Source organism: Arvicanthis niloticus, chromosome 2, assembly GCF_011762505.2.
Source record: "Arvicanthis niloticus isolate mArvNil1 chromosome 2, mArvNil1.pat.X, whole genome shotgun sequence".
In the NCBI taxonomy this organism is placed as follows: domain Eukaryota; kingdom Metazoa; phylum Chordata; class Mammalia; order Rodentia; family Muridae; genus Arvicanthis; species Arvicanthis niloticus.
In genome coordinates this window covers 137556596-137572356 of record NC_047659.1, presented here as the reverse complement: position 1 = coordinate 137572356, position 15761 = coordinate 137556596, and the positions used below count along the sequence as shown (strand labels likewise).

Here is a 15761-nt window from a genome sequence, read left to right as displayed (position 1 = left end):
CCTTCTTCCACTTAGCCCCTCCCACTTGGCCCCTCCCACTTGGCCCCTCCCACTTCCGTGTCTCTTTATGTATCATCTGCTTACTTATTTTGACTACCCAGTGGGTTTTATTAGTGCTGTTTACATAGCACAGGGCACCTCACAGCAGCTATACCACTGAAGAAAGGCCCCTCCCTTCCCAAGTACCATTGACTTTCTGCAGATACTCAAAGAGGGAAGTGGTCTCATGAGTCCCTCTCCCAATAGCTGCTGTTACCTGCCCATGGATCATGGCGGAGGGGGAGGGGGTGTCTTCAGCTGGTTTTCTGTCCTCACTTCCCTGACCCTTTGCCAGTAGTCAAACACAATTCTCCACAAAAACGTCGTTCGTTCTGATTTGTATTGTTTCTTGTGGCTGCCTGAAAATCCATCGTGTGTGTGTGTGTGTGTGTGTGTGTGTGTGTGTATTTTATGAACACGAGTGTTTTGTCCACGTGTATGTCTTTGTGCCATGTATGTACCTGCTGCCTACATAGGCCAGAAGAAGGGATAGGATCTCTTAGAACTGGAGTCACAGATAGTTGTGAGCCTCTCTGTGGTGTTGGGAACCAAACCTGAGTCCTCTGAAAGAGCAGCCAGTGCCCTCACCCACCGATCCCTCTCTTTGACCCCTTAGCATGCATTTTACAGGAGGTCCCCTGTGATGTATTTGAACAGTCTGTTCTTGTTTGACACCAAGCCTGCTTCTGGTCATGCATTCAGCCAGGCATGCAGCAACACCCGCCCCCCACCTCCCCACTCTCTCACTTACCACCGGCTTCTCTGGTCTTCTCTGACCGGTGGTCAGACTACAGCAGTCATCCCCTGCATATTAAAGATTTCTCTTTCTTCCCTCAGCTTCATGGCTACATGGAGAACAAGCCTCTGGGGCTTCAGATCTTCATTGGGACGGCAGATGAGAGGATCCTTAAGCCGCATGCCTTCTACCAAGTACACAGGATCACCGGGAAAACGGTGACCACCACTAGCTATGAAAAGCTTGTGGGCAACACCAAGGTCCTGGAGATCCCCCTGGAGCCAAAGAACAACATGAGGGCCACGTAAGGCTGGGCAGCGGTGGGGGCTTCTCGGGAGAGCGAGCAGGGCCCAAGTGACAGGGTCGAGGAGATTACAGCAGCCGTTACTGGCACTGCCTGATCTTGGAGTACCCGTCTGATTTATTTGAAAGCCAGGCATGGTGGCCACACCTGTAGTCCTAGCACTTCGTATGTTGGAGACGGGAAGATCTGGAGTTCAAACTATCTTCAGCTACATATTGAGTCCCAGGCCAGCCTGGGCTACATGAGATCTGGTCTCAAAAAAAAAAAAATAAAACAAAAATAAACATCAGTGGGACCTAAAGAAAAATTTCAATGGCAACACAGAAGGCCGTTCATGTAGCCCTTACACCTATGGCTAATGTGGCCACATGGCACATGAGTGTCAGCATCAAAGAACCTTTTATGAGGGAATAAACTGTAGTTTACAGAGATGTTCTGGGGGGGGGTCTGAGAACTTGGGGGCACTGGTTGAGCTGTCCCTGTCACTGGGTTCATACTTGCTTTCTCTCTTCCCTGTGTCACGCCAGAGTCCTCTGAGAGACGGTTGATTGTACCTTGTTTGTTAAATTCAAGAGGGAGATACTCTGATATTTGTGAAATAGCCCTGGCCAGTTCTACCTGCTGTCCTTCTTAAGTTTTGCTTCTCTTGACCTTGTCTCTCTCCTGCACAGCATCGACTGCGCGGGCATCCTGAAGCTCCGAAACGCTGACATCGAGCTGCGGAAGGGCGAGACAGACATCGGCAGGAAGAACACGCGCGTGCGCCTGGTGTTCCGAGTGCACGTCCCGGAGCCCAGTGGGCGCATCGTCTCCCTGCAGGCTGCATCCAACCCCATCGAGTGCTGTAAGTCATGGTTGGGGGAGGGGCCACACGTGAGCATCCACCCTGGGCAGGCGGCCTGCAGGAATCCACAGGTCTGTAGTGACCAGAAGGGCATGCACTGCACCCTCCTGGGGAGGTTTTGATCTCTGCTTCTGTCTGCTTGTGGAGACTTCTCTTGGGAAATGAAAACATAGGACAAGTGACGGGAGCTAAGGGGGGTTGATGGCTTTGTTTAGAAGATGTGACAAGTTTAAATACTGCTTTGGTCTTCAGAAGTGCAGACACACTTGCAGTCAGTTCCTGGAGCACACATCCCGTTCCTTCCTTTCATTCCTCCCTCCACTTAATGAGATTCACAATGGTGTGGCATTGGCTTTGAGCTGTGACTCTACAGATGCTGTGGAAAGCAGCTAGCTATGTGCTCACAACCCTTGGTCACTGGCTGGGACCATTATACCCATTTCACAGGTTAGAAGACTGAGTATCCAGTGCCTGTGCCCAGAAGAGATAGGGCTGGGACTGGAACCCCAGAACCTTGCAGACAGTAGTGGCTCTCCACCCCAGTCTTCCACCTGTTCCTGCCTGCTGTCTGAGGTCTGTCTAGGATCATGGTCAGGGGTCATGCTGAGTGTCCTGCAGCCACAGGGCAGTAAGACTCCGCCTCAAAAGCTTATAGTTTAGTGAAGATGAAGGCCCCACTCCCAAAGACGAATGATGTAAAGTTAGAGAAAAATTTCAGAGCCTGGTATAAAAGAAAAGTTCTTGGGAAAGATGCTGAGCAGAACACAGAGCTGCGTTCTGCCAGGCTTCCAGAGCAGTTGCTGTGAGCTTCTGGCATTTTCAGCGGGGTTTTGCCATGGTGCGTGACAAAGTTGCTCAGGTGTGCATATATATATATATATATGTGTGTGTATATACATGCATAAAGTACTGGGGATTGAACCCAGGACCTCGTGTGTGCCACACATGTGTTCTGCCACCAAGCTACCTTGCCAACACTTCCACAAACATTTTATTTTTGGAGGAAGAGAGGGTCTTGCTAAGTTGCCCAGGCTAGATTTGAACTCTCAATTCTCCTGCCTCAGCCTTCTAAGCAGCTGGGATTATAGGCCTAGGCCAGGGGCTGGATATCTGTTACATTTTTGAAAGTTCAGTCCTTCTTTTATAAAGAATAAGGGAGGGGAAGGTAAGCATTGTTCCAGGGTCTACTTTCAGCCTGTTGTCAAGGTAACTTCATGTTGTAATCATGTTTCTCATTAAAGTCCTTTTGAGTTCATCTCAATTCCTATTTTTCTGGATGTGGCAGAAGCTCACTTTGCCCTTATATATCCGTTTCCTTCAGTGGCCAGAGAGATGGAGGCAGAAGTAAGAGAAGTGGGCGGGGCGGGGGGCAGACAGGAGGGTGCTGCAGAGACTGGGGACCAGAGGCTACTCTGTCCTTGTCAGTGGGCAGCTGTGTGCTGACAGCAGCCTGAGTTATCAGACGGAAACGTAATCTGGATGGCCAATTCTGATTTTAAAAGATTAAACAAGAAAAAAAAGACAATTTCTGGCTCAAAACTGAAGGATATGGTTCAAATGTAGAGTCTAGCCTTAGCACGCAAGAAGCCCTGGATTCTGTCTTCCCCCCAAACATCCACATGCTCTCCTGATTAAAAATGGCAGTAAATTCAAGATACTTGGAGGGCCAGGCAGGACCTGAGAGGCTCCTTTTTACCAGTAGTCACGAGCGGTGAATGAACAGAGAGAAAGTCCAGGACCGTGCCCTAATGTAGTATAGAGCTGACCCCCAGCCCCTCAGGCTGGAAGCAAGGACAGAGGGTGGCCTCTGCATGGGGCTTGGTCTGATGGAGACCAGGGAAGAGCCAGTGGGAGCTTGCAGTTCATCCAGACAAAGCTGGAGTGCTAGTGAGTCTGTGCCCAGAGCTAGGAAACGAGCCACCAGCAGGGAAGGAGAGACAAAGAGTGACAGCCACATGCTCACACCTGGTCTCTGGTCTCAGGAGCCACCCTATCCTGTTTGATTTTGAATGTCTTAGGATTGTTCTATAAGGGAACCCAGACTCTCGTCGTGATCTTTGGAGGTGTTGAGCAGACAGGGCGCCTCTTTGGGGTGGGTAGCTCACCTTCAGTGTGGTACTATGGTCAGCTGCAGGGTAGGGACAAAGGATGTGTGTCTTCTCCAGTCCTCTGGGCTCCTCAAGCTGTGTCTGACATCACCCTAAGGTCTTTAGGAGTCTCTGTGAACCACATGGGCCTTCAGCAAGGTTGTTAGGGCATTCGGAAATCCTTTGAACCTTGCAAATCTGCTGGTTCCCCACCCGTCTCAGCCACCTCATCTTCCTCCTTCTGAGAGATAAGGGAACCCAGCCTTTCTTGGTAAAGTGATTCACTGCTTTACTCAGCAGTAGCAAAGCTGGAATCACAAAATTTTCTACTTCCATGAAATATCTTCTTTGGCTTCTACAATGTCTTTTCTTTTCTTTTTTTCCCTCCTGGTGCAGCCACCTTCAGCTGCTGGCAAGCCACTGTCCCTCACTTCCAGGCCAGCAGGCTTTACTGAATCCTCTGTTGTGTTCTTGACCCATGTAAGACTCCCTAAGCTTGCGTTGGGCTGATTGGCTTGGTTTATAGCCTGTAGGCAGATAGTGACTGCCTATGGACAATTAGTGACTCACACCTGTGGACACAGCGGTGGAAGGTAAATATTTAGTGTCTAATTGACACACGGTTGGGGAGGATGAGCTGGTAAGGGAAACAGAGTGGGCTGGCCCATATTTACAAGGCTAACTTATTTACTTTGGAAAGGAGCCTCGCCTCCCGTGCCCTGGCTTGGGAACAATGACATGTTCTCAGATTCTGACAGAGAGAGAGAGAGAGAGAGAGAGAGAGAGAGAGAGAGAGAGAGAGAGAGAGAGAGAGAGCATGCCGAGGGACACCGCTGTTTGGACAGTGGTCTTGTTGCCTGTTGTGGTTTTTCGTGTCTCACCCCAGCCTTAGGGCCAAGGCTCACCGCTGCTTGGCCTTGCACCCACGGAGCTCAGCATCCCGCCATTTCCCACGCTTCTGCTCAACGGTCTCAGCTGCAATCCTCCTCCGCGGCAGGGAAGAGGTGTGGCTTCGCCCTGGGCTAGTTCCTTAAGCCACGCAGCAGCTTAAATCTTAGCCGTGCACGTCCCCTTAGATGTGGGACAGAACCCTGCCATGAGGTAACTGCTGGGTTAGCGGGCGGAAGCTCATATGCATCTCCCCTGCTTGCCTCTGTGTGCGTGCATGGCTCAGGTTTCTGCCTCACCTCCTTGGGGTCCTGTCCTCTCCCTCTGCTGCTGAGTCTTCCTCAGGTCTGTCGTGGGTGAGGACTTAGGCCCCACTTCAGCCCTGGGTAGGATCTTGTCCGTCTTTACCCTGCTCACATGTGCAAAGACCTTACTTCTGAACCAGCCCCTTCCGGTTGTCAGGCGCAGCCTGTGGTGGGGGTGGGGTGGTCACTGTTCAGCCACAGCCCTTTCTGATGTGGTCCCAGATGCTCCACAGTTCCCAGTGGCGGAGTCTTCCTCCCATTCCTCTTCCTGTTTGCTGACTGCTCCACACGGGCAGGTGCTCGAGCTTGACTGAACCCTAGAATCATGTGTGAGTCAAAACCACACGTACACAGGCAAACATTTACACAAACGGCACATGGATGCATACAAATGACACATGTAACATAATCACATGTATAATATACATCACATGTGCACATATACATAACCACATATAAACAAAACTAATGCATACATGTATATGAAGATACACATATACTTAATACACATGTGAAAATACATATAATATAGCACATGCATACATGCACACATGTGCATATACATACATGTGTGCATACAAATATTTATACATATGCATACACATATACTCATGCACATACACACACTTAATACACATATATACATGTGTATATACATGTACGTGCACATATAACTACATATATACATGAACATGTGCACACACATATACACATGCACACATAGCTACATGTATCATGTATATGTGTATATACAAATACATTTACAGGTATGCATATGCACACATAAAAGTATGTATACATGTACATGTGTACACACATGCACATATGTACACACAAGCACACACATATACTCTGTCTTCATTTAGGGTATGGTCTTGGAACAGAGACTTTGAGGCAGGCTGCCATTTATCTGAAGTAATGCATGGAGAACTTGAGACCTTCTTCCCCACTCCCTGCCCTTTACTTGGTTGGCTAACTCCTTGCCCACAGGCTCCCAGTGGAGAAAAGTGTTCCTGAGCCCAGAAGGCCTCAGATTCCTCTTTGGGCACTGACCATCACACTCCTTAATGTCCCTCCTGCAAGGCCAGGGCAGGTATTTGCCAGGCTTGTCACTAGGACAGGTCTAGGACATCGAGGAAGTGAGGAAAAGATGCCTTCTGAGGCTTCCCAATGAGCCATCAAACAGAAAGGCAGTGTTTGCAGGTCCTGAAAGCCGGGACCTTGGGTACCATGACACCCATGCCGAGCCTCCCCATCTGTGTCCCATGGGAAACCCATGCAGAGCCTCCCATCTGTGACTAACTGAGACCTGCAGATTCATCCTCACAGCCACGGTTCAGGAAATGCCTACAGCAGTTGTGCAGGAGGCCCTGCCCACCCAGGGCAGGACTTGAATTCACTTGGTTTCTTTTGCAGAATGGGAGGTGGGTATGGACTTGTGTCTCAGACACATGCGTTTCCACCGAGGTGTAATTAAGAAATGTAGCCTTCACAGAGGCATCATTTAGCTGAACGACTAAAAACATATCATGTATATGTGTATATACACACAAGTGCACACATTTACAGGTATGCATATGTACACATAAAAATATGTATACATGTACGTGTGCACACACACACATATGCACACATATGCATACACCCTCGTCACCACCATTCCTAAAAAGACACAGAGCACCTGGCCCTGTCAGGTCCCTGTCACCCCCTCAGCTGCTGCCTCTTCCCAGGCTCCAGAGAGAGGCAGTCACCGATCTGCTACCTGTCACCAGCGATGGATGTCGCCAGCTCTGTGACTTTGTAGAGTGGAATGCATGCACAGGCTGTGCACCTTGGGGTCCTATTGCTGCTTCATTCAACAGTTTACCCTTATGGATGGCTGAGCAGTGTTCAACTGTAGGAATACAATGGCTTAGTTATCAGCAATGGGTATTGGCCTGCCCCATGGTGTGGGTGTCAGGATAAAGATACCAGCATTCTTGTGTGGACAAAGGCCTTCTTTTTTCCTGGTAAACACCCAGGAAAGGTGTTTCTGGGTCCTTGGGTGTCACACATTCTTGCCTATGTACTTTTTATCTCTCATTACAGGGTGTTTGAGTATCTTGGTTGAGACCTTGTATATAAATAAATAAAATTTGCACCCTGAGAGAGGGTACACAGGCCAGGCTTGTGCCAGCCTCTGCCTCCCAAGAAACTTGTCAGCAATGGCCTGAGACCACCTTGAGTAACACCAGGGGCCACAGGAGAGTGAGAAGAGTTTGAATAGTGGTTAGGAGTCTGTGTTCTGGATCCAGAGGCTTGGGTTCAAATCCAGCATGACTAACTGCTTAGTCCCGGGGAAGTTACTTAATGCCCTGTGCCTCAGTTTCTCTATCTGTAAAATAGGAGTAGTTCAGGCACCCCACTTGCTGGTTTGGGGTTAAAGACATGTGTGTCACATGACAGCATGGCTGTGGTCACAGGTAGTCTTCTCTCCCACTGTGGTGGGCCAGAGTAGACAGGTCACCTGTGACAGTCCCTGTAGCACTACAGAGTGGACTTGCCCTGCCTCCCACTGTTAGTACATCATCACAGGAAGCCCATAGCCTGGGAAACAGCAGGTGCATGTGAGCCTTCAGCAAACACAAGTTGCCACAGGGGACAACAATGGGCCACACATCCTACCACTCAGGAGGAGGCAGGTTACCAGTCGGGGGAGGAGTGGGCAGCCTGGCAAAAGTTGCTAAGAGAACTGTTCTGCTGGGAGCATGGACCCAGGTAGCTTTCCTGCTGGTGGACACTCCCCTCTTCCCTTTTCTGATCCAGCCACCTGGGAATAGGCAGGCAGAACTGCCCTTGATGAAATGAACACAGTGTGCTCACAGGCTTGCATGTGCCAGCCCCCTCTCTGGCCTTGCCACCCTGTGGTCCCCTTGCTTTCTCACCCAGAAATATTGGGATATATTTACTGAACATTGACATGCACCAGTGACCCAGGCAGGCCTGGCCCTCAGAGTCCATCCCTTCCAAGGCTGAGGTTCAGGAAGACTGGCTGCCTAATGCTGCCCTAGCTTGCATAAGGAAGGGGCCGAAGGCCCAGCTCTCTGCTCTGTCTCAGCAGCCTGGACCCCTCACTGATCATGGAACCCATCAGTGAGGTTCATGCAGCCTCTAGGGAGAGTCTGGTTGAGAACGTCCATGGCATTGGAAGGAAAGAAAAAGAAGTGAGTATAGTCTAGACCTGGTGCCGTGTGGACGAGATGACAGGGATAGGAACCTCCCCGCAGGCCCTTTCTACATGAGGAGGCTGAGGCCTCCAAGGCCACGTGGTGACAATGACTCCTTGGTGGGCATGTGGACAGTCCCTACCCACTACAGGAGAACCCCCAGTGAGTGGTCACAGCGAGGCTGGGGCTGGATAGTTCCTTCTGGCCCAGCTTGGATCCTCTGTGACAGACTGCCATTCCAAGTCAGGACCCTGGCATCCCGTAGTCAGAGGAGGCCAGTGTGGGCCAGTTGACTATCACTAAGTATGCAGAAAGCACCTCTGGCCAGTGCTGGGTAACAGCTTCCCATAGGACCCTTCTCCCAGTGGCTGAGACCTCGAGTCTGGATCCAAATCCTTTTCATCTGCCCCCGTTACCCACAAGCTTTCAAGGGTATCCCTTGATGCAGTGTCCTCGACTCTGGAGTGAGAGTAATCCCTGATCTTTGGGCCCATGATATTTGGCAATGAAAGTAAACACAGCTAACACATGCGGGACCATTTGCTGAGACCCAGTCAGTGCTAGATACCATCGAGCTGGACTCGGAGCTCTGTTGGCATGCTGCAGCATCCTCAGCTGACAAAGGGCCCTCTCCACTTAGTGCTGTGTGCATCACACAATGCAACACACATGCACACACACGCATGCACACACAGACATATTTATGACCTGCCAGGTCCCAAGGTCCCTCTGTGGTAATTGTCCCACACCAACAGAACCCTGGCTCTGCAGAGACACCTTCTGGCCAGCCACTCCTGTGCCCCTCCAGAGGCTCCCAGGCAGAGTATGGTGTTGGCCACTCACCCCTGTAGGCATGGGAAAGGACCCGTGAGTTTTCCTTCAAAGTCTCTGAGGTGCTCACTGCTTGGCTGCAGGTCAGCACTGGCACTGGGAAAAGTGAGCCACCGCTCCCGGTGGATTCAGAGCTTGTAAAAATATGGGACCCTGAGACAATTTATGAGGTGCCAGAAACTGGGCAGGAGCAGCATCCAGTGGCTTGGGGCCACCTGGAAACTTAAGCAGGAGCCTGGGTCTGGTTTGTCCCCAAGCTGGAACCAGCTCACAAGGATGGACTTGAACCCAGGCAGGGTTTGCTTAGAGAACTGTAGATTGGAAGGTTTGGACAGCCTGGAATCTCTAAGTAGCTGACGGGAGCTTTGGGGGCTGAGGGGAGCTGAGGGAGAAAGTCCAGGAGAGCCAGAGACTTCCTAAGAGCCCTCCGAGGCCCTGCATGTTGCTCCAATTAGCAGTAGTAGCCGGTGGAAGTTGCATCAGGCAGAACTGTGGGTCCCAGGAGGGTCTCTTTTCAGTTCCTCTCTCAGAGGCTAATTGGACCTCTTTGCTTCACTAAGGAGTTCTCCAAGGACTGGTACCGTCTGGGAGGCATTCCCTGTCCTCTGGTGGCCTCTGCCATGTGGAACTGAGCCCTGAACCTTGTGTGATAAGCCACACGGGAGGGAGGGTAGAGTGTAAACCTCTGGCCTCTGCCTAAGGAACACAGATACAGGGGCCCCAGGAAGTGGCTGGGCTTCTCTGGACTTTTACTAAGCACCCCCTCAACCTGATGCCACTGCAGATTCTGAGACGCCCCTTTCCGAGTCAGGAAACCTGCCTTAGGGCTCGGGAGCCTGACAGCATCAGAGACCATAGGTGGACCAGGCCACACTAGTGGTAGGAAGCTACACCCTGAGCCTGTGCTGAGCTCAGCCCTGAACGTTCCTGCTTGGAGCATGCATTGGACATTGTTGCCCACCCCTGTGGGCACCCACTCACTGTGCTGTGTAATGGACAGTAGCACACGCCACAGCTCACTGAGAGGTTGTCAAGCACCACCACAGGCTACACGTTTCCGATCACACTGAATTGGTCTTTTTGTGCCTGATTCCTTTTATGTAGGAGATTGTCAAGGTATCAGCACTTTGCTCCTTTTTCCTGGCTCAGTAATATTCCAAGTGGGCATACCACCCTTTGTACACTCATGTGTCTGCCCTGGACATTTTGGTTGAGATGAGATAGCTTGCCAGCTATGTTCTAACCATGTCTACTGGTACATATGATCTGTATGAAGCTTACCCGGGAAGCAGGCACTGTTACCATGGCACAGAGGAGACTCTCAGATGCAGGACCCCTATGCCCCACAGATGCCGAACTGGATTGTTTAAGAAATAATCGCAGCTGGGGTTCTATCTTCAGATTCTTTGAGTCAGAATCTCTATGACTGTTACTCTTAGCTAGGAGTGACCTGTGTCCCTCCTTCTCCAGGAGACACCAGCCATGTCTGCACACATTTTGGGATATCACAGCTGGTAGGCAGAACATTACTGGCATCCAGTGGGAAGAGAGATTCGGGGTGCTGTTAAATACTAAAGTAGCATGTGACATGAGCCCACAATGAAGAAGGGTCCAGCCCTGAGGCAGGAGACATGGAGGCTGAGAGTCTATATTTTAGAAGTCCAATGGGGTGTGGGGCTGGGACCGGGGAGGAGCCAGACGCTCGCTTGCCTTTCTCATGAGATCCCATTCAGAAGGCTTGGCCACACCTCGCGTGTGACACAGAGGCTTCTAGGAAGCTGGCTTGCTCTCCTACACTTTTATTTAAAACACCATCTCCTTTGGGGTAGAAGTAGCATGGCAGTTGCACCCAGGTTGCTACCCCAGGCCTGAGCATTTGTGCAGTGCATCGTGATTCACAGCCGGCTCCCACCCCTCGGAGAGCTCGCCTGGCCTGGCCCCGCCCTGATGCCCCACCCCCACCCCCTGGCTGGCTGCAAGCCCTGGGCTGGTCTCCCCAGTAGCCATGACTCAGGTTTTCCACCTGTAAAATGGGAGGGGTGGCTCTTGCTGACATCTCCAGCGCCAGCAGCCCCTAGCCCTCCGCCCCCGGCTCCATCAAAGGCAATTCTGAAAAGCCGGCTCTGTAGCTGCTGTTCTCACTGCTAGTAAACCTGCCTTAGCCGTGGTTCAATTAGAAAGCCAAGGGGCTCCCACGCTGAAAGACAGGCTTAATAACATGTGGGAGGAATTAGCAGTTTTATCCCTGGCCCCTCTGCACATCCTAGAGCCCACAGCTGGTGGGATGTGGTGTTGCCCTGAGCAGACAGCATCAGGACCATGGGGCTGGGCAAGCTACTGGGAAGTGGGTGGAAGCCTGGAGAGTCCCTGCTGACCGGTACTCTGCCCCTCCCCCAGCTCTGGGGACAGAGGAAGAGAGTGACGTGTGCCCGACGTGGAAGGAAAGGGTTAAGTTTGGGCCTCACGCGGCCGCTGCTCAAGCTCCCGGCTGGCTCCCAGCTCCCGGATGGGGAGGTCCAGGGGCCCTGGCATGGAAAGACCTGGCCTTCTGCCCAGCCCTCAGCTCTAGGAGAAGAGCCAGGAGCTCAAGCTGACTCACCAGGAAGGCAGGGTTGAGGATGGAGGGCGGGGCCTAAGGGAGTGGGCGGGGCCTGGCTGCCTCTAGCGTTCCTCTGTGGCTGCTGACCCACCTGCTTCTCTATTCCTTGTCTCCTGCAGCCTGACTTCCATGTAGGACTGAGGGGTGGCTCTGGGTGCTGGGCCTGCTTCAGAGGGTTCCCATTTCAACCAGCGGGGACCTGTCCATATCTCGGCTGTTCATCTCTGAAGGCTGATATAAGATCTTGAACGTATTGTGCAGGCCCGTCCCACCCAGCTTTCCTTCACTGTGGATAAAGTCAGCAGAGATAAGAGAGACCTGTCTTCCCACACTCAGCCACCTCTAGGACCTCTCTCCTGGAGCTGAGGACAGCTTGCAAAGCTTGTCTAAAAGCGAGCCTTTCTCCAGAGAAGGGCTAAGCAGGAGGGGGCACGGGAGAAAGTGGGGTGGGGGCAAGGAAGTGGAATTGTGGCCCAGGGAACCTCCCAAAGGAGGCCAGGTTAAATAGGACCTGGAGTGGTGAGGGAGGGGTCACTCATAAGGTGGGGGGCAGAGCCCAGGAGAGCACAGAAGTTCAAAGGTGGTAGTTTGCCTAAGAGGTAGCAAGGCCTGGTGGTTTGGGGTACAGTGCTTACCCAGCATGCCTGAGGACCTAGGTTCCACCCTCAGGCAGATACATAATGGGTGCACATACTATCTATCTATCCGTTATCTGTCTGTCTATCATCTATCTGTCTGGTTGTCTATCTATCTATCTTAGAGAGAAAGACAGGAAGAAAGAGATAGAATATTCTAGAAGTTCTAGAAATTGGCAGGAATATAGTGATGGAGGGGGACCTCTGGAAAATGAAGCCATGGGGGCAGATCCTGGAGTGTACAGCTTGTGGTCAGAATCACCCACAAACTTCTAGTGGATGTGCCCTAAACTCACATGGGGCTATGAGTCTGGGTTCAATGTAAGAAGAAATCATTGTAAGAAATTTGAGCAGTAGAGACCTTGATGAGGGGACAAGTGGGCCCATCTCTGCACAAGGGAGAATAAAGACCCATCCGTCCTGTTTCTGCCCCTTCTGGATTCTTGCAAATTGGCTTTCGTGGCTTATGGCTCTTCCAAGGATGTGATGTTTGGAGATGCCCACTTGGGTCTCCATTCCCACCTCTCTGCTGCAACTCTGGATTTCTCCGGCTCATGCTGTTTCTCTTCCTCTTGCCTTCAGCTCAGCGCTCTGCCCACGAGCTGCCGATGGTGGAGAGACAAGACATGGACAGCTGCCTGGTCTACGGCGGCCAGCAGATGATCCTCACGGGCCAGAACTTCACAGCTGAGTCCAAGGTTGTATTCATGGAGAAGACCACAGGTCAGTGGCTTTCTCACTTTCTCTCCATTCTCTGAGCCAGACAGAAGTGAGCACCGCATCACACTCCAGCCTATTGGGTAACTTCCCGTTCTTCTGGCTCACCCCTCAGTGACCCACAGCCACGCAGGTCACCGTTGATGTGGGTGACATACTCGAATTGGTCTTTGGATGTTTCCATGGAGACCAAGCTTGTCCTCATTCATCAACCTTGCCTTTGTCTTGGTAGTTTATTTTTCTTCACATAGGAAAACATATTTTTAAAGATGCCTTTTCCTATTATTAAGAGGCTAAACTGGGTGCTTTGCAGCTCTGAGGCAGGCACTCGAGTGTCGAGGTCACTGAGGTTTGCGGCATAGGAGAAGCAGTAGAAAGAAGCCCAGCTGGGATGTGAGTCCCCTTTTGGAAATGTGAGTGTTGGGTCTGATGAACTGTGGGCCTCCTTAGATAAGCCAGGGTCTCATCTTTCAAAGGCAAGGTATCTAGGAATGGACAGCAGAGAGAATCTGGCTAAGTGCAAAGGTGTCTATTAGAGTCTTGTGGCTAGATGACCCACAGTATGGCCTCCAGTGGCGACAGGAAGAGCAGCAAGCAGGTGCTGGAAAGCCCCATGAGTGTCACAGCAGCATGGAGACAGCAGAGCAAATTCTGTGAGAAGCCTGAGGTCTGAGCTATGGCTGTGGGGATCCGAGGGATCTGTGTCCCTGGTGGGGTTGAGGGACAGTGGGCACAGGAGGTAAAATTGACAACATAGTCTGTCCCCATGTGGGAGGGGCTTATGGTCATGTCCTTTCCTGGACACAGTTGACACCATTGCTTTTAAGAGTGCTGAGCCTTCTGTGAGCTGAGCCTGTTCCCAGCATCCCTGACTTTCCTGCCCGGGGTGCTTTGTGCTGTACAGGGAGTAGGCAGGAGGCAGGGGCTGAGCCACTACCCTCAGGACTCTGCAGGATGAATCTCTGTGCTTACAAGGGAACGTTTTTGTGTCTGTGCTTTCTCGCTGCACGAACGTTTGTGTGGATGCTTCGTGGTTCCCACAGAACCTAGCTGTCAGCAGACATGGTGCATCTCACTGTAGAGCACCACCATGCATTGTTAGGCTGGCTCCTTTCTGTTGAGACTGTGTCACCCAGCTAGAGACACGGTTCTATTTGGTCTGGGCATGCATGTTAGTTCCATTTCCCGCTGCCATGATGGAAACAGAAACAACCGAGGAAGAGCTCGCTGTGGCTCCCAATTCAAGGGTCCAGCCTGTCACAAGGCTGCATCTGCAGTCAAGAGGTCTAGAAAACAGGCAGTTAGGGTGAGTCTTCCTACCTCAACCAACCTTGTCTAGATCACTCCTCACAGGCACACCCAGAGACTCACCTCTTAGTGGATTCTAGATCTTGTCAAGTTGACAATATTAACCATCACAGCATGGTGAGGAAATAGGCCTTAGCAGATGCTTCTGCACGCGATTGACACAGACTGTAGATATGCAGGAGGATACAGTGCCTTCTCCAGGTTGGCTGTGTCTCCAGGATAGGACACTGTCCTCGGGCATGACAAGACAGACATAATTTTAAAGCGTCAGACTAATAAGATAAACACGTTTGTTACTCATGGCCAAGGTGACAGGGTGTTGACAGGAAGGACCATCTAAGAAAGGATGGGAGGGTGGAGCCTACTGAGGCCCTCCTGCTGGAGGCTGCCAGCCAGCTCTGGCTGTCTTGGTCAGTAGCATTGATGAACTGCTTGCTCAATGAGTGAGTGGCATTAGCTGCTGTGCAGCCCTCTTGGTTTCCAGAATCATGCGCACCACGGCCTCTCCATGAAAGCATTTGGCCTTGCAAACTCAAGTGAGCCAGTAGGATAAACATAATGGCACATTGCCCATCTAACCCAGCATCCTCAAGCTGATGGTCAAGGCCCGGGCCCTCACCTGTAGACAGCATGTAACCTCAGCCTGTGGTTTTGCCTCTCTCTGTGAACTGGAACCCTAGTCCTGCCCCTGGAGTTGGGGGCGTATAGGTGTCATGTGCCCTGAGATCACAGCTTGTGATTATTGAACACTTGGGTTTATCTCTGTGACCCCCCACCCCCCAAGCCTCCTCAGAGCTCTGGCCACATGCCTTGTGTGAGGCACATGTCTGTGTGTGGGTTTGGATTGGACAAGCGTAGGTGATGGGGGTAGGGCTGTCAGCTGCTTGGTCCCAAGCCCTAAGGCTCTAAGGTCAGACTATATGATGGTTAGTTTTTAATGTCAACTTGTCACAACCTGTAATCACCTGGGAAGGGAGTTTTAATGAGGAATTATCTAGATCAGGTTGACAGATACGCCTGCAGAGAATTGCCTTGATGTGGGAAGATACTGCCCATCATGGGTGGCACCATTCCCTAGGCCCAGGAGTGAGAAAAAAAAAAAGCTACCTGCATATAAGAAGCAAGCAGGCAGTGTGAGCACACTCGTTTATCTCTGTTCTTGATTACGGATGTTAGATGACCAGCTGCCTCAAGCTCCTGACACTGTAACCTTCATGGAATGAGGGACTCTGACCCACAATCAGAAGCTGAATAAACCCTTT

General features: G+C 51.3%; 1 protein-coding gene across 7 annotated transcripts in view; it reads left to right on the top strand.

The window, feature by feature from the left end:
• The window catches only part of Nfatc2 (nuclear factor of activated T cells 2), a 122318-nt gene that overhangs the window by 64700 nt on the left and 41857 nt on the right, over positions 1–15761 (top strand). For all 7 annotated transcript variants that reach the window (XM_034495783.2, XM_034495786.2, XM_034495781.2 and 4 more), the window contains exons 4-6: positions 877–1079; positions 1751–1923; positions 13057–13197. In XM_034495783.2, the coding sequence (XP_034351674.1) occupies positions 877–1079; positions 1751–1923; positions 13057–13197 (517 nt within the window). The remainder of the gene's footprint in view (positions 1–876; positions 1080–1750; positions 1924–13056; positions 13198–15761) is intronic.